The 22,298-nt window shown below is 39.3% G+C and overlaps 1 protein-coding gene across 1 annotated transcript in view; it reads right to left on the minus strand.

Annotated features, from left to right (window-relative positions):
• NIFK (nucleolar protein interacting with the FHA domain of MKI67) overlaps nucleotides 1-22,298 on the minus strand; it is a 390,374-nt gene that overhangs the window by 322,751 nt on the left and 45,325 nt on the right. The window contains exons 2-3 of the mRNA XM_044073689.1: nucleotides 16,608-16,736; nucleotides 16,327-16,435 (exon numbers count right to left, since the gene is read on the minus strand). Coding sequence (XP_043929624.1) covers nucleotides 16,327-16,435; nucleotides 16,608-16,736 — 238 coding nt within the window. The remainder of the gene's footprint in view (nucleotides 1-16,326; nucleotides 16,436-16,607; nucleotides 16,737-22,298) is intronic.

Genomic DNA, 22,298 nt, shown 5'->3' on the forward strand with positions numbered 1-22,298 from the left:
GTGCTCTGATAATTGCTACCAATGCTGTTAGATTAGAATCAGACATTAAAGCCTGGGAAAGGAAAATGTATTTAGATTATTGTACTTTACTTACTGTCACATACATAACAACTCATCTGGACTTCATTACATTTCAGACATTTTGGGCCTACTAAGTAGATCTCATTGAAAAAAGCATAACATCTGATCAATACAACCCGTGAAATACATGTACTACAATACAAGTATGTACATACATGTACACAGACAAACATACATACATCTTTGTTGTGGTGTGTATGTGTATATATATATATATATATATATATATATATCTCCATATATCTATAGTGAACTGGGGGGGGGGGGGCAAAAGTTACTTGCACCACTCTTAAGACTGTCCGATTTCTCACTTTACTTCTTCTACCGTACCTGCAATCATGTGCACGTGAAAAACAGACGATGGGTCTGAAACAAACTGTTAGTCAAGTTAAAAGCACAGAAGAAACAAAGGGTGTAAAAGGAAGTGCCCTCCCCAACTGATACCAGCCGAAGATTCCGGAGCTCATACAGCTCAAAAGCCTTGTACCGATTCCACAACACTAGTAAGACCAACTCAAAAACAGAAAGGTTTAAGACCTAGTGCTCATCCAAGAAACGATCAGCAATTATAAACATGCTTATGGGTGCCTGCGCCACTACATAGGCTTTGCAAATGCCTCTTCTCCAATTTGATTTTTCGTGTCAATACGTATAAAAGAAAAAAATCACTGCGCCAAGACAGACTGTTTCCAGTAAACAAAGATAAAGACAAGACCCCCCCACCTCCACCAGAATACCTAAAATTTCATTCTGGGTCCCACTTCAATGCTTATCAGCATTAGTCAACAGCCGGACAAGACCAAGCAACTCCGTGATGGACACAATACTACATATTTTCCCCATCACTCTCAGCAGACAGGGACGTCAGTGCTACGAAAGCATCACTGATTGGATGCTTTAAATAAAGCTCAAGAATAGTAGCCAGTTAGCTACTGACTGATCACAGATGCAGGAGGGAGGGAATGGAAGAATACAGTAGGGGGCCGTGCAATGTGCTGTTGAGGTCATGTTTTAGATTACAGAAGTGGGGGAAGGGCACAAATGCTACAGAACAGGCAGGGAAGTGGAGAAAGCAGAAAACAACTGTACATTACAATTGCACCCTTTATGAGGTCGGCCTGTACGGCGCCCTAGGCGGTTGCCTAGTTCGCCTATGACTAAGGCTGGCCATGAGCAGGATTTATCAAAAGAACTAGGAGACTATTTTTGTAAAGCAGCCTGACAATCTATTTGTCCTGAACAATATTCTCCTACCTTGGAAAATGCACGCCCTCTCAAAATGAACCTCTAAGGGGCAAGCCAGATAAAGAAGAAATTGACATTATACAGGTCTGCTGCCAGAGCATTTAATGATGCAGAAAATATTGGCACTGAATAGTAAAGGGCTTATTTGAAGAGGCCTAACATTCTAATCTCCTGAAGACTTCCTTTCTGAGGAACTGAAGACTTATGGAAATGATATAGGGTACAGCCAATGGAACCTCACAAGGATCACATTTAACTCCTTGAAATAGCTAAAGTTGCAATTTTCTGGGATTGAATGTGCAATGTCCTAAGTGTGTCTGTGAGGTATTCAGATTCACAATGTCATTTGATAAGGTGATAGGAGAGATGTCCCTTTGGCCATCACCAGTACACGTACTTCCTGAAGTACAAATTTTAACTTTCAAATCATGTTTTGCTGTATTGAAAAGAAAAACGTAGAGCCATCATCTAGCAGTCTGAAGTTTTAGTGATTTCTTTCTACCCATTTACTATAATCTTCTTAAGAGTGTTTCAGCTAAGCAGCACAGTTGCACTTTACTTAAGGGAAGGGGGGGTACTGTAATGACACAAATATGCCAAGGTGCAAAAACATGTCTTTGCATGTTCAGTGTGTTGCCTGGGGAGTTGAGGTAGACAAAACTTACTACTTCAAAATGGAAGAAATGGATAATGTTTGTATAAACAACTTGGTTACATGAGGATTCTTAAGACAATGCATTAAATGTATGACCTGTGGAATGAATGTAGATGTATGCAATACTCAAAAAGTAATTTGTAATAAATACAAAGACTATGGAAAGGGCAAACAGTTTCAGATAAAGAAGTTGTTGAAGCAGCAAATAAACCACCGTGTGACCATACATCTACATGGTTAAGTTCTTAAAACACAAAAATTCAGACAGAAAACAAAGCTTTAGGTAACTCTCAGTTTAGAAAGAATGAAAACAGCTGTCAGTTCTACCAATGACGTTAATGTGGTACTCCAGATGAAGTTTTAGGGCCATATGGGACACTATTTCTCCTGTTAGCCAACTAGGGATTGCTGTTATTTTATCAGTGCCAGAAGCTTCTATAACTCAGTGTAATCACACTTAATTAGCATATCCCCACCATTCTCATTTACTAAGACTGCATAACCTATCATCCATAAATTAAAGAAGCATAGTACAAAGATGAAAGGTTAGAAGAGAAAGACTATGAAAGCAAATAAACTGACAAAAGGAGGTGAGCCTTGGGAGGTAGTAATCATGATAAAATGGCTCATGAATATTCTAATGCTGACAAAACAGCTTTGGATGAAAGCCAACTATGTAAGGGTTTCACAGAGGCAATGAGGCTTAATGTTGAACAGAAGGGAAAACAGATTTTAATAAATGGTGATTCATTTTAATAAGAGTAAAAGAATCTGATGCCAAGAATTAAAAGTGATTATATTAAATGTTACTTCCTTAGGCAAAGCTGGAACGGAAGGTATTAGAGTGGTTAGAGAACTTATCAAGAAGGAATACAAGTTATAATATAGTTTAATGTAGGCAGGATGAACTATAATTTTTTTGTAAGTCTGACAACTGAACTGGGTACAGTTAAAAGTTTTAAATCCTACTGTATGATGTTCGGCCTGTCTCACATTATAATGGTAAAATGTTACCTGCAACAAGACAATCTGCAAACATAACTAGGCAACTCTTTTTCACTCTGCATAGACAAGTATTTTGTTCTGGGAAGAAATAGAAGTAAAGGGTAAATACTTTGTTAGAGACCAACAACATTTAAAAAAATCTGTCTTAAGTTGTCTGCAGTGGTACAATCTTTTTTAGAAAGAAGGAAGACAATGTCAAAGAATCACTAGCAAAGGAGGAGTGAAATATTTTATGGGTAATGCTAGATGTCTTAACACTTCTGCTTTTGAATCAGTCATTTTAGGAATGGAATAGGACATGGTTTTTACAGAAACCTGGTATCATGATCTTAACCTTTTGCTTTTAGTGGATACACTGGTTACTATAACTATGGGAAATATGGAAAAAGGGAGGGGGTTCAATTTATATAAACAGTAGCCTGTTATCAGGTGCTATCTTCAGCAGTGATGTCCATGAAATGATTGGTATTAAAATCAGTTTAAATACTCTAGATAGGTATATCAGTACTTTCTAAAGGCCAAGTATGCCATTAAAGCATGTGACCTAAATATCCCAAATGTTGACCGCCTGTTATTAGTAGACCCCAGTAAGGTAGGTCAATTAATTCAGGAAAACTTGCGTCCAGGTTACCAACAGATAATTAGTAAACCTACTAAAGAAGACAAAATACTAGCTATAATTCTTGCCAAGGAATGAGTAACCACTTGAGACAGCAGTCTACCGTCAGAATTAGACGGTTCAGATAAACTACCCGAAGTGAACTGTCAGGAAACTAAACATGAGACCAACTCAGTTGACCGTTGCAAGACCAACTCAGTTGACCATTGCAGGAAATCATTTTATAGGGCTAATACATATATAAAATCACCAAATGCTGGGAGTTCCTCTACGACTACATGAATCAGTTAGTAGAAAGATGTCTTCCAACTATTAAACACTTCCATGGTAAGAACAGTCTTTAGGGGGCTACTAAACTTAAAAAGGAAGGACTGAATTAACACCATTCTCAGAAAAAGTATAAAGATCTCCAAGTGACTACAGCAAAATTAAGAATTAGTTAGCCAGACAAAAGTTTAGGAAACTATTATGATACACAAAAAAAGGTGATATGTACTCACCATAACATTCTATGCGTTATCCATTTTCATTCTTCCTAAACAGTTGGGTTTGGAACATACTATTATTTTAGCACATGGCCACCAAAAAAACTCCCAAGCTCCTCTCCCTTACCCATAATGCACCAACCCCTAACATGCCTCACATCTTGTTTGCTAGTTGACAAAGTAAGAGGTATTAATATAATATTTCTGACAGGAGGAGCATATCTGGTGCTCAACATGAATGACAGTTATGTCCATATAAAGCTCTCGTTCGTTCGTCCAGAAATCAACTGTGAAAACGGTTAGTGGTTGGTCGAGTTGACGAAGAATGAAAATGGACAACACAGATAGAATGTTATGGTGAGTACATGACTTCTTTATCTGATGTTGTCAATCTTCATTCATTTCTCAACAGTTGGGACAGAGTCCAAGCTACCTAAAATCCTGGGTGGACTCTAAGAAAGGATATTTTCCCGAGCAAAGCTGAGCCAAAGGCTGCTCTTTCCCTCGAGACCATATTCAGTTTGTAATGAGTAATACAGGTATGAGGATTGGCCAAGGTTACAGCCGCACATGTGCCATCCATGGAGACCCTGGACAAACACTGTAGTAGCCATGGACCTAGATGACTGGGCTCTTATCAGTTTTGATAAGAGCAGACCCAACTTCGACAAATGATATCCACACACCATCTGGCTAAAGTTACCTTTAAAACTGATTTACCCAATTTAGAATCTGCAAAGGAGACAGATAATTGATCCATATTTCTAATTTCTTTTGTTCTATGTAACTAAAAATGTAATTGTGCACATCCAATAAATGCAACATATATTCACCTTGGTTTGCAAATTTAGGGAAGAAAACAGCAGATTAATGGACTGGTTGATGTTAACTTCTGACACCACCTTAGGAAGGAAGGAAGGAAAGGAGGATTGTTTTGTAATGTTACTATATCCCTATGAAAAATCAAGTAGGGAGATTTAGAAGACTATGCTTACATTTCTGAAATTCTTCTAGCAGAGGTGATAGACACCAGAAAGACAGTCTTCCAGGTCAGAAACTTGAGATCACATTTTGCTGCTGGTTCAAATGGGGAATGAATCAAGGCCTGCAGCACCACATTTAAGCCCCATGGAGGGGATGGCTCTTTATAAGGAGGTCTCAAGGGTCTCTCTCAAGAAGGCCTTACAAAGTTTAGATGAAGTCAAAAGTGGAGTTCTCAAATCCAATATGAAATTTAGAGATGGCTGCTAACTGAACTCTAATGGTTGAGGAGCTAGCCCTTTCATGGAAAATTGTAGCCAAAACCTCAAGGACAGTTTGTACAGAGGCTGAACAAAAGGTCAATATTTTTCTGAAATGTACAAAAGACAAACCTTTTCCATTTACGTCTGTCTACGACGGACAGGAGAAGAGAGCATGTATTGTCTGGCTATTAAAGGAAATGAAGAAACCAAGCTGTCCGCTTTAGGTTTGCAATGTCTAGATGAACATGCCTGTCAGGTAAGAAAAAATGTCCAGAATCCAAGATGGGTAAATTAGATGAAGCCAAAGAAAGGGGAACCAAATATGTTGAGGTCAGTAAGATGCAAGGAGAGAATGACCCAGCTCTTCAATTGAAAAGCTTTCTGCAGAAATTCACAGATTAAGGGTGTTGGGGGATAGGTATAGAGAAGACCAGGAGGCCAATTGTGTAGTAAAGCATCACCCAATGGGGTGGGGGGACTAGAGCATAGAAGCTGCTGCACTTGTTTAGGGGAGATGCAAATACGTCACATCAAGGCTGGCCCCACTGGTGACAAATCATCTCTGCCCTTCCATGTTGAGAGGCCACTCATGAGGTAGTACAATGGATCTGCTCAATTTGTCTGCTATCATATAGGATTTCCTCAGAACATGCATTGCTATCAGAAATCAGTTGAATGAGATCACCTACTGCCACACTCCACTGAAGAATTCTCATGTTAAAGAGTGACCATCCAAAACTTTGTATGCCAAACTGATTTATTCAAATTGCTGAGATCCAAAATCAGTCTCCGGTACCCCCCATTTTCTTTGGCACTACAAAGAATCTTGAGCAAGTTACGGAGTCTACCTGATCTGGTGGGCTCTCTTGGATGACTCTTTCTAGCAGCTATTGTATTTCTAGTGTTGCTGCTTTCCTCTGAATGGGTGGAACATCAGGAAATTTGCATACTGATGGAGGTGGAAGGAAAAAGGGAACTATAATGTCTAGCCAGGCTGTCTGGTGCAGGGACAAATGACCCTGGACTGCCTCCAGAGGGTTACAATCGGGCTTCCTTTCAGGAATGCTGGCAGAGTCGATCGGAGAAAGAATCCCTAGACCCTTGGTTCTGTGGGCCTCCTCTGCTGGGTGAGTGGCATCTTCCATGAGTACCCCCCCCCCGCACCTCTGGGTGAACTAATCTTCATGTGGACCTTGGAAAGGACCCTAGGACGACTTGAACCAAATTTTTCTTCCACCTCATTGGTTCCTGAAGAAGAGAAGGCCCTTTGAGGGGTCAAAAGAATACTCCCACTGCAGAGAGGGCCTTTCCATCTTCTTCACTCCTGGAGAGTGCATCCTTTTCCTTAGGGCCAAGCAACGAAGTGCCAAAGGGTGCATTGATGAATGTGGACTAGAAGGCCTCTGCAAATCACACAAGTGCATCCAGCCGCACCTCATGATGGAAATGCCTGAACCTGCCGCCCTTGAGGTATCTTCAGCGGCATGTGAAATAAGCTTCGTGGATGAATTAGGAATAGATTGCTGGGTTGGCAAATGTGAGGCCACAGAATGCTGACTCTCAGCAGTAGCAGCCCAAGAAGGGGATTTTGATAGTTCATTAATAAAGTCCCTTTGTAGTCTCGTAAAGTGTACTAGGCAGTTCAGCAACATGAGGGCAAAAATGTCTGAAGCATACACATGCTTCCCAAATCTGTCCAACATCCTGACTCCCTGTTAGGAGGATGGATAGAGGAATTCTGCTCAGCAAGTTCCTTCTTGGTGGCTGCAGCCACACCCATAGCATCTACAAGTATTCCCTTGCTCAAAAACCCCCTTCCTAAAGGTGGTGCCAGAATCTGATCAGGTCTTTTGGACACTGGCTCAACTGTGTCAGGCTCCTTCCACAAACGCTTACAGATCAAGTCAATGAGCTCAACTGTGTCAGGCTCCTTCAACAAATGCTTACAGATCAAGTCAATGAGCTCATTGGTGGGCAGAACTACCCAGGAGGTACACGGGACAGCCGCAAAGAACTCCAGGAATACAGATTCCTCTGGAGAAGGGTCATCGCTAGACCAACCACCTCTCTGCTTAAAGATCTCAAGGATCTCTCAAAGAGACATCTTCAGGTGGTGATCTCTCGGGCCCATCCCCTTCATCGTAATCAGCATCTTCTGTGACTGACTCCTGAGAGGAGTCTTAAGTACCTCTTCTTGCACTTCCTCTTCCTAGGGATTTCCTCGGTGGGGGGGGGGGGGCCTCCGGAGAAGGGTTAGAAGAGATTGTAAAACCCTGCTGGGTAACCAGGAGACTTTGGGCTGACTGTTGCTGTGGTGTAGAATGATGGCACTCAAGTGCAGAGACACACGGGATCCAAAGGGTAGACTCAATGGGGTAAGAACCATCCATCCTGTGAAAGCAGAGAACACTCTCTCCACTCCCTCAAAGGCAGAGCACTCTGGGGGAGAAGGAAGCCAGAGAGTCGAGAAGCCACGCTTCCACTCCATTAACCCCCTCCCCCCAAAGACAGTCCACCAGAGGTGGAGGCTGGAGCCGAGCTGTCCAGTGCAGAGGGTCCACGGGGAAGAGATGCCTCTGAAACTTCAGAGTCTTCTCTAATGCCTTGGATCCAACAGGGGCGCTTCGGCTCAAAAACCGTTGAAGCCAGTGTATTCAGAGAGCATCTCTGAGCCGAAGATACGGATATCTTTGGATCAGACCCAGATGGTCCTGGGAGACTCTGATTCAAGGACTGAAAAACAATAGTTTGGATGGGAGTAGGAGCCGAAATTGGTGGAGTAGTACAAACTAGGTCTTCCTGACCTGGAAAGGTAAGAGCCAGGAGAACACCCATCTGAACTGGTGCCAAGAGGAATTTCCTCATCATCCTGTCCACGTCAGCCTTGGTTAGACGTCTGGAAGAACAGGAGGAAGCTAGTGTACCGGATGGATTCAAGAAATGGTGGTGGTACTCTGGAGGGTATCAGGTCAATAGATGATGAATACCTGGTTCTGGGTAAAGGCTTTGGAACTTAAGAGCTAGAATCTGAAGAGGAGCAGTCTTCGGATCCAACTTATGTTTTTTCCTTGGTGATTCAGTGATACGATCCGATGAGGGAGTCAAGGATCCCTAAGGCCTTGAAGGTTTAGACGATGGCTCTTCAGATTTGGATCTGGGGGGGTTGAGCCCCAGCAAGTGTCTCTGTAAAGGATGTGGTTAGCAATCCTTTTAAGATTAAATTGATTTTTCCTGTCCGCTAAAACTCGTGCACTGAAGGCCTTGCAACTGGAACAGTCAATCTGAAGATGATCCTCGAACACAATATGAGGATGATCTGATCCCACACAATATACACACAAGTTGCGTCCAGACAAAGGCAACTTGTGCCTGCAATTTTGGCACTACTTAAACCCAGGAGGACTATTTTCAGACATTTTAACATAAAAATCGATAAAAAGAAAATACCAACTATGGTTAGAAGATTACACCAGAACAGTGTATAAGGGAGGATTGATAATAGAAAAATTTAAATCGTATAGAAAAAAGATAAAAAGTGGATATAAACCTATTTCTACACTGAAGCTGCTCAAGAGTTCAAGGCAACGAAGTCCAAGTGAAAAAGCAGCAAACAAGATCTGAGGTATGTTAGGGGTTGGTGTATTATGTATAAAGCGAGGAACTTGAGAGTTCTTTGGTGGCCACAAGCTTAAATAACAGCAGAGTTGGATCCACACCCAACTGTTGAGGAATGACTGAAAACTGACATCGGATCATGACTTTAAACTGGTACAGAACGCAGTTATAAACAAGAAAGCCTCTCCCCCACTAAAGACATTAAAGAAAGGACAGTATGTTGGACATTGTGTTAGAGCATCACTGGGTTTTACTTACAGAAAAGACATTACTGACTAAATTGTTTGCATACAAATTTACAAATATTAAGCCTTTTACTGGTTCTGATGAAACTTTAGAGGACTACTTTACAGTTGGAGAATGTGCAAAGAAAACATCTAAGCTTGTATTAGCCTTCTATTGCTGCAGGACCTGACTGCCTGTTTTTTTTTCTTATTGAAAACTGCTTGCAGTATTTCACAAATCTAAGCTGTGGTTGTGCTCCACCTCAGTTGAAAGAAGCTTTGGCGGTACTACCAATCTTCAAAGGAGGGTTATCTACTGTGATTAACAACTATCATCCTATAAGTCTGACCTGTATTAGTGTTGATTTTTTTTTGTTGAACATCTTCATACCAGTTTTGATCTATATCAATATGGTTACATGGAGAGAAGCTCTTGCTTAAGCAATATTTTAAGTTTTTGTGACCTAGTATTGGAAGCCTTGGATAAAGGTCTCAAAGTAAATTTTTAGGACTTTCAAAATGGCGGCACACAGTTTCACTTCAGCAATCCCAGTGTGAAAAATGAAAAAGAGATAAAGGGCTAGTAATTCCAAAGACATGCATCTGGAGCATTTCTCCCCGGGCCTCCGCTGAAAACAGGCTCTGTGGAACCTAGTCAGACTCTCCTGGTCAACAAATGATAAAAAAAAAAAAAAAAAGTACCCTGCCTAGATGCCAACAAAGAAACTTAGACAGCTTGAAAGAAAATCAACTAGAGAAGGTGAAGAGAAAACACTGACTTGAAGAATCCTGCAGCTGTTCAGCATTTCCAGCTTTGGTACAAGAGATGGCTTCCAGTAACTCAGCAAAAAATATAAATTAAATGTATTCACAGATGATTAAAATTTATATAATGTAACACAAAAGGAATACATCAAATTCAAATAACAAAAGCCTACAAAAAAAAGGAAGAAGCTTTAAGCAGCTATTCGGATGAACTTATCCTAAATCAAAAATTTGAGGTAGAAACAAAGAGAAGGCTGGCCGAGCAGGAGACTTCTCAAAAATAGCCATTAAAAAAAATGGTAGTGTTAGAGGACAGAACACAGAGAAAATGTGCGATTTCTTGCTGTACCAGAGAAACTAGAAGGAACATGCTTTATTACACTTTATCAATACACAAATAAGCAACTGGACTGATATTCCACAGCAGGAGTTGTTAACTGAAAGGACACATCTAGTGTATGTCTAAGTCTGGCTATGAAAAAAACAGCCAAGGCATGTATTAGCAGAGATGCAATACCACTAGAAAGAGGTGATCCTGACAAAACTGTGGCAGAAGGGCAAAGCATTAAAAACTGGAGACAGCGGAGTGCTTGTGGAAAATGAACTATTCGCTGTACACCAGGCAGATGAGAATAGAATCTAATTTATCCCAGAAAAAAAAAAGAATTTAACAGTAAACATGGGTGGGTTTTTTTATTAGTTAGTAGAAGACCTGAACAAATCGATCTGGTATTTAACTTAGGAGGTGGGAAATTGATATCAGTTTGAAATTTTAAATTGGAAAATTGGTACCTCGGGCTTAATATGTAAAGGTGATAAGGGAAAATAATACAAGGTGGCACAATGGCGCAGCAGATGGTATTGTTGCTTCACAACTCAATTTTGGTTTGATTCTCTGCTTGTGTACCTTCTTCTGCTTGAGAGAAAGAAAAAAGCACACGAATTGACAAGAAGAATAGGAGTACCTTGGACTTGAATCAGAGTCTGGTGCTGGGAAATGGGGATGAATAGGAAATAGACCGGCAACACAAACTGGTAAATAAGTGAGATTATACAGTATCAATCATCTGTGAAATATGGCTTTACAAGAAAACGTAGTTGAGAAAGATCAGACATTTGTTGACTTTGTTAAATTGGTAGGTGGACTGAAAAGCACATACCATATGTCATTAATGTTTAGGACATTAAGGAAAAAGTAACAGACTAAGTAAAAATTTTTGTTCTTAATAGTATTTGCAAAAAACATCTCATGATATAAATTGCATGTTATATAGTAGTATGTAGTCAGGAGCATCTAAGGAGAGGGTGAGTGTTTTCAGTCATTGCTGTTTATGATAAAGATACTTAAATATAACAAAGTACTTTTTAGTTTAAAGAAATATAGGCATTATAATGTAAAAAACAGAAGAAAAATTGGACAAAAGCATGTGCAAGTTAATATGCTGCAATCTTGGGCTGTTGCGGTGGGGGATAAGGTGTAAGAGTTCACTGATTATATGTAGAGTTGAGAAGTTTTCTTTTACTTTTGCATATGTGTATGCAGATTACAAACACTGCGAATGCAATGGGAAAAATTTCTTTAGCAAATAAATGTTCAGTACGAGTTGAGAAGTCTGCAGCTGTACATTCTCTTGAGAGATCTGGACATTGTTTGTGGAGGAAAAATTAAAAGATAAGGGTAAGCAGCACAGCAAAAAAAATAAATAAATAAAATAAAGTTTGAAATTACTGGAAGTAAATAAGAGATAGCAGCTTTCCTTATACCCAAATATTTCAATGTACTTGCTAAGAGAGTATAACTTAGTTTTATTTAAAGACAGACAGTGCACCTTAGTCAGCGATCAAGGACACTATCTTTACCACAGCTCTGGTGATGGAAGGTCACTAACAGCAAAGATGGATTCATACAGTATTTTCAAATGCAGTTCCCCGCACCAAGCACAATTTTCCTAAAGAACACGCTCCAGACCCGGAGCTGGATTCTCCTCCTCTCTCCAGGCCAACACAAAACTCCACACTAACCACTTTGGAGCTCTGCATCCCTGTTCCAAGTAGCAGATGCACACACATATGCACACATGGGAAAAGCTGGCACAGATTTACTAGATGTATCCCTTTCTGCTCAAGACTCTGAAGTAATCACGCTGCCACCAGTCAGCTACTCTAAGGCTCTTACAAACCGTACTCAATTACACTCTGTAAAATTATTACTAATACAAATGGTAGGGTGTTACCAAAGAAGCAAGGCTGAAGCGGCCACAGTGTCACTAAAACAAGCATAAGTGATCTCAAGCTGTTAAAAGATGTAATTACAATGAAACACTCCAAATGTTTCACTATGTAATGTCAGACATTTGATCAGTATTACAAGTATGTCATAACAAACAGGGCATTGAACATGCAATGTATCATTTAACAAAGTTGCATGCAGTGTAACAAAGTTGTTTAACCAGATCTTGTGTACAGGATTATGACATGGTTGCAAAACATCACAAGGATGACTTTGGTGACAAATCCATGAATGTTGTAAAATGTAGACAGACTATTTCAATTTTTTTTTGTCTCTGTAAAATTTCAACAAGAACTATGGGGCTTTTTTGAATAAAGTCTATCCCACTCTCCAGACTTTTTTTTGTTACAGCTTTAAATTTTGCACAACTTGTGGTATTTTCAGAACCTTTTTCAACAGACACTGAAAGAAACCTTGGATACTGCTAAATGCGCCATGCAGAGTAAGCACCTTCTGGTGATCCATTATCATTTTGTATCTTGTATTCTGAATAACCCCACTCCCCTTCTCCAAGGCATCCAAACACTAGCACAGTAGGGACACAACATTCTAATCAAAGTAAATCAAAAGCAATGCAATATATACATTTTTAAAAATGGCAACAATTAGGCTAGTATGGAAGAATTCCTACTTTCACAACACTTGACCAAGGGCTCTACACAATGATGTTGGGTGAATCCCAGGAGCAATGTGCTCTACCGACTGACCCAAAACATGCATTTACCTCTGTATATTACGACATGACCAAATGCGATTTTTACAGGACTATAATTGCAAGACAAAGTATGCAACTTCCATTGGATATGGAGTCAATGGGACACAAACAAAAGATATGAGGCCACCTGGACACTAAACAAAGGCCCAAAATCTAATCAAGCACTCCCTCACCAATATGAGACTTACCTACACTTCTCTTATATTCTCACTTCCTAGACCCCCGTCTTACCACTCTATTCAACATATTTTAATCACCTACAGTACACTTTTTACTTCTACTCCTTCAACAGTCTAACTTGTCTTTCAGTTCAACAAACCTCCTCTAACCCCTTACCCTGTGTCTTTCAGTTCAACAAACCTCCTCTAACCCCTTACCCTGCCTACCATATTATACAAAATATAATACACATTTGCAATAAACGACTCCTCCTCCTCCTGTAAAATACCTAACTTTTCTATCTAGAGCTTCCTTTCACTTCAATGATTAATTACTACCTTCGCCAGAATCATTGCATGCACTGTACTCACCTTCGCTGGGATCCTTCAAATGCACTGTACTGTACATACATTATACTTCACTGAATTTTGCATACTGTTATCTACATTATATCGCATTGTATTTTACTGCTTACCTCAATGTGCGACAGTTGCTGATTACAATATAAAACATGTTCCAGCTTTTCGCTTACCTCAATGTGTGACAGCTGCTGATTACAATATAAAACATGTTCCAGCCTTTCTGCACCTTCACATTACAGTCACTTATATTACCGTTTAGTGCTCTATGCCTGGGTCAAGCCAAATTGGCCTACGTTGAACCAGTGTTAACATATTTCAGTAAACTAGGTTGAAACAAACAAATGCCAGATTTTACACACCTTCTGAGACTGGCATTTGTTTTTATCTAAAACTTTTAGTTTTCTTTATAGTACCAGAATGTCATAGCTGCAAACTTCATGGATTACATCAATGGGTATTTTGGTTCATAGGTTAGTACTAGGCTGACTGCCCTTATGAGCCATTTTAAGCCTTGCCAATTATCCCCTGTGAGATTCAAACCTTGTACCTTGTGTTTGTAAGGCAAACATCTTAACCATTACGCCACCCTCTCAACCCATGCAATTAACATGCATAAGCGATGATCCTTCCCACCACCGACTTTCATACCCCTCCTGACATGAGAGGCACTTAAAATCTATACCCCATGATGTCTGCCTAGAGAGTCAGAAAACTACATGCACATGTGCAGAAGTACTGGAAGCACATGTGCAGAAGTACTGGAAATCATCTAAGGAAATATGGTTGTAGTCTTCAAAAGATGAATCAACACAGAAGGAAGGTTAACGTCTAAAGATCAGGAATAGGGAAAAGGATGGGAAGGTTAACTTCCACACAAGTGACAGGCATACAAAGTAACCAAATACCATACAAGTCAGTACTATTAAATACCAATTTTTTTCTAGCAATTGCACATTCCTAAAAATCTTCACAGAGATGAACTTGTTAGCAGTGCTAACATATATACATACTACATGCCAGTGATTCCCCTCAGTGCAAAGTTACACCACTATGGCTTCCTCTAAAGAGGTGATAACAAGCATAGCTGCTATCATGCGTCTACAGCAGGTTACTGACCAACTTCTAAATGCCAGGGTAAAAAAAAAAAAGAATGTGGTAACAGAATAGAAAGATCATTACAATACTATGAACAAAGTACAACGTAATGTTTGTATATTACGAGCAAAGAACTATCTTGGGTGCTTTTAATAATTAAACATGCCTGCCCCCATCTAATGTACATTGCTTTGTGTGGGAAGTCTCATGGAATGAAATGTGCTGAAAAAATGATCACAGAAAGGAAAAAGGAATATTATGAAAACAGAGACAAAGATCTGCCCAACTTTACAAGAGGTATGCCTAAGCATTCCAGGTGCACCTATGCCTCAGTACGTCTCCCAGAGGTGCATTATTAGAATGAAACTAGCAAGAGTCACTTTCACAAGTCTAGAAGCACATTTAAGTCATATATGTCCTTCAGCATGCAAACAATGTAGAAATGTAGGGATTAAAAGCCCCATGGAAAGCAAACCTCAAGACAGCTGCTTGAAAAATAATTTTAAGTGAATTAATGATCCTAGGAAGAGTTTCCTTTTTTTGTAATTAGGGGCAGACAAGAAATCTGTTACTGTGAGATTTCAATTGAGCAATTTTAAGCGCTTGAGAGTTTTAATAAATGGAGACATTCTATTAGAGTGAACAAAATAAGATCTTTGACATGCTTTGTTCTGAGTGGCCAGTTTTTTAAGCAAGTATAGAATAAAAATTGTTGTTGTTCTTTCGTCATATTGCTCTTTTCCAGTGTATCTGGACATACTAATAAGAACTGCACATTTCTTATGTGGGCAGAATATGCATGGACAACCGGAACAGGCTGGAATGAGACAGAAACAGATTAGAGAAACAGATTTTCTAATCACTGACTAATACTGTTAGCACAAGGCACAGCCAGTAACATACAAAAAAAGGCAAAAGCAGGTTGAATGTTACTGGTACAATCCTCCCTGTCATGCAATCAAGTACTTTATTATCCAGCAAGTACATTACATCATGCAGTTGAGTTATGGGACAAAAGCAGCAGCAACAACAACTTTCCAGTACAAGTCCAGTTTAAATATGACTAGAAGCTTTTGATTTGTATTAATTCATTTGCCAATATCCACTTCAACCTTATCAAGGGTCATGGGGGAATCAAAGTGTGTCCTAGCAACCAATGAGCACAAGACAACAAATTAGTCCTGAAAAGGAAGACAGCTTGCTGCAGAATGCAGAAACTTAGGCTTGCAGTGTGTGCGCACACACACAAAAACACCTATGAGCACTGTGAAGGAAACCAGAGCATCTAACAATAACTCACACAAATACAGGAAAGACATATAGACTCTTCACAGAAGGTACCTCCAACTAAGACATGAACTGGAAAACTAAGCTAAGGCAGCAATGCTAAATGATGCACTCATGTTCCTCCCTGCACTTGAATATGTGTTGTAAAATATATTTAATGCAACCATAGCAGACTTGACGGCAGTGGAACGCTAAATGATGCACTCATGTTCCTCCCTGCACTTGAATATGCGTTGTAAAATATATTTAATGCAACCATAGCAGACTTGACGGCAGTGGAACGCTACTACAAAGCAGGACACGTTATCACAATATTCTCAGCTTAGAAGTGAGGCATCACCACTGGCTGGTTACAAGATGGAACAGACAAGATGGACCACAAATCCTTATGATCTAAAGGGCATCTACACTGGTACGTGCACTCAAGTAGAACACATTTAATTTCACTATAGGAATCAGTGGATACATTCCAGTACTTACACTTTAAAATTCTTTCATTGAATAGGTAATTGTTCATAGTCTCTGCAACTATTTTGGCAACTTCATCACATTCAAATTCCACAAAGGCATAGCCTTTGCTGTGGCCTGTCTGTTGAGAAAAAAAATATGATCACATTCAACACAAGTATATCAAAATTGTTGAAGTATGCAATGTTTTCATATTCAGGAGAGACAGATTTCTTTTTAACAAAGCTTATAATTAAAAAAAAAAAAAAAAAAATTTAAGTTGCTAATTTCCAAGACAGCAAAGATTCTCTTACTTTTTTACTCCTTGAAAGTCGAAGCCTTGTAATTGTTCCAAACTGACTGAAATAACCACGTATTTGTGGTTCTTGAAAACCTACAGGGATATGGCCCAGGTATACAACACCAGGAGTCAGCACTTCTTGCTGTGAAAACAAAAAGAGAAAACAGAAATCAACCTAAAAACTTCAATTTCAGGAAAAGACACTATGCAATGTCTGCAAGATTTTCTGAAGTCTTCCTCACTGGGGGTGGGGACAATGTTCAAAAGGAAACAGCTGCTAATCTAGCACACACTTATTTTCAGATGTAGCCTGAGAGAAGGAAAAAAGATGAAGAGACTAAATGTAACTGCTCAAAATGTGATTATCTGAAAAATATACATATGTAACAAAGGCTACACTTCACAGCAGAAACATTTCAGAGAGGGCCTACAAAGCCACTTAGCAGTCTGCCCAAAAAAGATACCAAAACAAAATGTTAACATGCGAGATATGGCAATACAATATTACAAAGACAGCAACTGTGGTACTACAAATCAGCACTTGTACCTTTTTCTAATATCAGAGAGAGATAGACAGCAAAGAGACAAATATACAAAACTGGGTATGACAAATCAAGCATTTAGAACTATGTGGAGTACAGAACACCAGCCTGAAGTTTCTTAGTAACAACCTATTAACCTGTGAAACTAAGTTTACAGTCAGACAGCTATTGTGAAGCTTAGCCACAATAAGGGTAGATTAGGTGACTATGGAATGATCATGGTTCACATTAATACCTGGCATGAATTTGCAATTTCGTATCCAATAGTTGAGGATAGCTCACATGTGGACTAGGAAGTCCATTCAAAAAGGTGAGGGACGTGTCCCTATCATTCTAGCAAATGTTAATCAGATTATCAAAATGTCTTTTAACCAGGTGCTTTTTACCTTTTGTACCATAAAAAAGCAGATAAGGTTGAATACTGCAGGCACTTTTATTCTGCAAAGCGCTAAGCAAGCCTCACGCTTCAAGAGTTTTGTATGAAATGGTGTACAGGGAAATGACAATACATCAGATTAGTTTAGGTGGCTTAAACCAGGGATCTTTTTAATTAAGAATTTTTGGGGCTTTTCAAGTTGAACAGGTTGCTCAGATATGTACATTCCAAAGGCGGCACTGTATTAGATGACAGAAATAAAAATGGCGAGCAGCAGTAGAATAAAAATTTCCCCTGACCTAGATGAGACACCACAACAGACAAGCTGTGCAAAAAAGGATCTAAACCATGATAGACATAGAGGTTTCAAGACAAGGCATCTAGATACATACATAGACAATGCGCTAACAAAGTCTGTAAGAGCAATGTAATACGGTTGGGTATATGTAGGGGCTTTGTCAACGGTAACTATGTTGCAATTACTGACATTTAGGGTAAACATGTGACTAAAGCAGGCACTGGTCTGATCTAGGCCCTGTTGGAGAACATGGCTGTTTTAACTGCAGCTAACTTGCAATCATCCACACATTTTCTTAGCCATAGAGCTCAGATATTTTTCGGACAACTAGATACCAAACAGGAGGGGCCTAAGACGGGTCTACTTCAGCAGACCAAAAATTCACTCATCAGACTTTCATATAGCAGAGACGAAAAGGCCAACAGTAGAACACAGATATCCTGGAACACTGACTTTCCACTTCAAGTAAGTAACCGCTTGGCAATCCTGAAAAAAAAAAAAAAAGCAAAACTGGAGGTAAGTAAACCCACCCATGTGGGGGGCTTTGACCCCCACACACCCCTAACTAAATATACCAACTCTGAGATTGCACTACCTTGGGGGTAAGAGGTAAAGTTCAACAGGGTGGCCAAGAATGTTACTTATCTGGAATGGAAAGTCTGTGTTCCAGGATGTCGGTGGTCTGCAGTTGTCAGCCTTTTAGTCTCGGCTATATGAAAGTCGGGTAAGTGAATGTTCCATCTACTGAAGTAGACCCCCCCCCCCAAGACAAAGCCTTGAGGAACACCACCTGCATCACCAATACAACTATAAAAGAAAGGTAAGTTTCATAATTAATATCCATGCCAATAAGCCAATCTGCTGTCCAGCAGACAATGTAATGGTTAAGTAGGAGACAAGACAGTTTTATCTAGGATACCTGTGGTGGGAATGGTAGGCAGTGCAGGTGTTCAGATCTTTGTCAAAAGCTTCAGTGGCCCTGCCAAAGGAATTTATCAGGTTCAGTAGACATACTGTTAAAGGTTTGAAGGTCACCTGATGTCACTGTTAAAAACTGTTCAGCAAAAAATTAATTCAGTAGCTTTACAGACAATACTACTAAGACTAACACAGACTTATAGTTATTAAGGTGATGTGTATGCCCACTTTTGGGAAGAGGAACTATTGTGGCTGTCCTCCAGGTTTTAGGAGCATATACTGTGAAGAAACTGAGGTTAGAGAGATTTTGTAGGGGGGGTGGGCTACATAGTATTTAATACTTGCAAGGAGACAACCTGGGAAATTACCACGGCCACAAATGCAAGTTTGCAACAAACACAAAAAACGAACTGTTGGCTCCAATAAAGACTGTCCCTCCAAATGTTCCTCTTTTTAGGGAACAACCAATCACAAAGCACCTCCACCAGTAAGCACATGTTATGATTTCCAAACGTTTAAGTTTATTCACAAACCAAAATAAAATAAAATAAAAAATAAATGAATTAAGCGCTTTCATCTCCCCTCAGGAGACTTCCATCAGAATCAACATCCAAAAGGCTTTTCCCTTTTTATATCAATCAAAAATTCATTTCATTGGCCATTCAATTAAATACATTGCATGTTAACTGTTAAAGTGCATAATGCATATAAAAAAAAACTTCCATTTGCTGGACAAACAAGAGCACCATTCCATTTATAATACATAAATAAGGCATAAAAGTGCAGATTGTGGTACTTCATAAAACACTTGTAAAAACTTTGTAAAAAAGCAAGAGAATTTTATAAAACAACAATATTATATACCAGTATGTAGCAATGCTGAAGCTTACTAATGGTAAAACTAACTATTGCTGGAGCATTAACATCTATTATAGCAACAATATTGAAGATATATAAAACTATTACTGTAATAAATAATACGATACATTCTATAAAAACAGTATAAAGTTTTACTATTAGTAAGCTTCACCTACATATTGGTATATAATATTGTTTTATAAATTCTCATACTTTTTTTACAAAGTTTTTACAAGCGTTCTATGAACTTGTATACCACAACCTGCACTTTTATGCATTATTTATGTATTACAAATGGAATGGTGCTAGTTTGTCCAGCAAATGGAAGGTGTTTTTACATGCATTATGCACTTTCAGTTAACATGATGTATTTAATTGAATGGCCAAATAAATTCATTTTTGGTTGGTATAAAAAGGGAAAAGCCTTTTGGATGTTGATTCTGATGAAGTCTCCTGAGGGGAGATGAAAGCGTTTAATCCATTTTTTTTTATTTTATTTAATTTTGGTTTGTGAATAAACTTAAATGTTTGGAAATCATAACGTGTGCTTACTGGTGGAGGCGCTTTCTGATCGGTTGTTCCCATTTGGACGGACAGCCTTTATTGGAGCCAACAAATTACCAGGGCCTGGTGAAACAAGTGATTTGAGTTTTGGAAATGAATGAACTGACTTTACCTTAGGTAATTGGAGGACAAATAGTAAGGGAAGGAAATAGGTGGGAGAATGGGATGCATCTGGAGTTAATTTACGTACAAGGCAGTTAGCAATGATTTTAGGGTTGAAATGAGATGAAAAAATCTAAAGATACACATGGCTTTTTAAACTTCTGCTGCTTAATAATCATATGCATATGGCCAAATCAGAAGTACATACAGTACTTCCACATCATCCATTACACACCTGTCCCATAATCAGTGAAATAGCAGAACTGTGCATAAAAAAAGCAATCTAACAATTGAGGCCAAACGTGCAGAATGCACAGCAGGCTGAGGCCAGTGAGTGAATTGCCAAGTCAGAATATTAAAAGTCAGCAACACTGCAAAACACAAAGTGCATATCTACATAAATCAGAGTGTAACTACTGCGAGAACTTAATTCATAAACCCATAAACATTTATATTTCAGATTTAGGCATTATTTGTGGAAAAAAAAAACAGGGCTCTCCAACACCTTTGCTTCAAGCTCAGTTACCACCAAGAGCCATGTTATTATTTTCTTTTCTTGTAAACTAATAAGGTCTTGCTCACACACTTTCTAGGATGTCTGGTTTCAAATTATGAAATATTTAAACCCATTCTCATTTTGAAGCAGGTCTGCATAAATGTGTGTGTGCTGCAATTTTCCAGCTCAGAGAAAGAAGTTCCACACACACATAATCATTAAGACAAGTCACAGGACCTGGGAGCACAGGAGCATACACGTAGCAGTGGCTATTGCATACACCGGAATACTTAAGGTTTTCCATTCTCCCAATTCAGTTCAATTTAGCCCCTTGCCAAGACCCTCCAGAAAAGCCTTTGCTTCCATAGCTACACTAAATATGACCACATGTGCCAAGCTAAAAGGGTCTTTTATTTTTATGGTCTCTTTCTAGTGACTCTGACATCTTGGTCTACTGTTTAACTCGACTACTTCATAAATGTTCATATGTTCCCACATCACAGCTCACCCACCCCCTTATTGTACTCTCCTACTACTGCTTACAAAACAAATTAGCTGCATGACAATAACAGAAGGTACTTCAACTGATCCACTAACAACCAAATAAGCAAGCCAAGGTAAACCAAATTGAGCACACTTGCACTTTCACCCCAAATGGGACTTCCTCAGAGGGATCAGTGGATCGGTTTGCGATGGTTTTCCAGTTTGTGGTAAATCAGGCATTTTAACAGAGCCAGATTGGACCTTCTGTGCTCCCAAACTGTACCTTACACCAAGACCCTACAAGTGCCTGGGAAGGGAATGCATCCTTCTTTTACTGATAATACAGGCTTGGTGACACAAGTTCACTCCCTGTTCATTATAATTGTTTTATTTCTTTACTTAACATTTTTTAACCGGGAAAGTCAGACTTGGAACAAAGTCAATTTTCAGCAGAAGCCCGGGGAGAAACGCTTGAGATGCAGGTCTTTGTAATGTGGGAGGAAACCGGAGCACCAGGAGGAAACCCACACGAATGCAGGGAGGACATGCAGACTCTGCACAGATGGCACCCCAGGCAAGAATAGAACCAGAGAACCTCTTGCTGTGAGGTGACAACACTACCACTGTGTCATCTACATTTGCATCCAACTATAGTAGTAAACTACTGCCTCTCCTCCCCATTTACTTAAAGCTTCTAATTCCTCCATCTACTGATCCTTTACTCCCGTTTTCTTTTGCAAACCCCCTTTCCCGATGCTCTAAATTTTTCTTTATAATTTTCATTTTTTAATTCAGATTACAGTTTCCTCTCATTCATCTCCCTCCCTTTCTCCCATAATTTATATTAATCAAAAGTAATTTGTGTAACATTCCTGCTACTAATTATACCAATCATGTGTTGCCGTTTATTTTGTGTGTTATTTTGATGGTTGTTTTAACAGTACTAAATACTGCAACTGTTTACATTACTATACTGAATTTGCCAGAGAGAGGACTCTGAAAAGGAGAGCCCCCCCCCCCCCGTCAATGATTTATCAAAATATGACGAGAGATCTCTGCCTTAAGAG

The sequence above is a fragment of the Protopterus annectens genome, chromosome 6.part0 (assembly GCF_019279795.1).
Source record: "Protopterus annectens isolate FY-2018-M chromosome 6.part0, PAN1.0, whole genome shotgun sequence".
Lineage (NCBI taxonomy): Eukaryota > Metazoa > Chordata > Ceratodontiformes > Protopteridae > Protopterus > Protopterus annectens.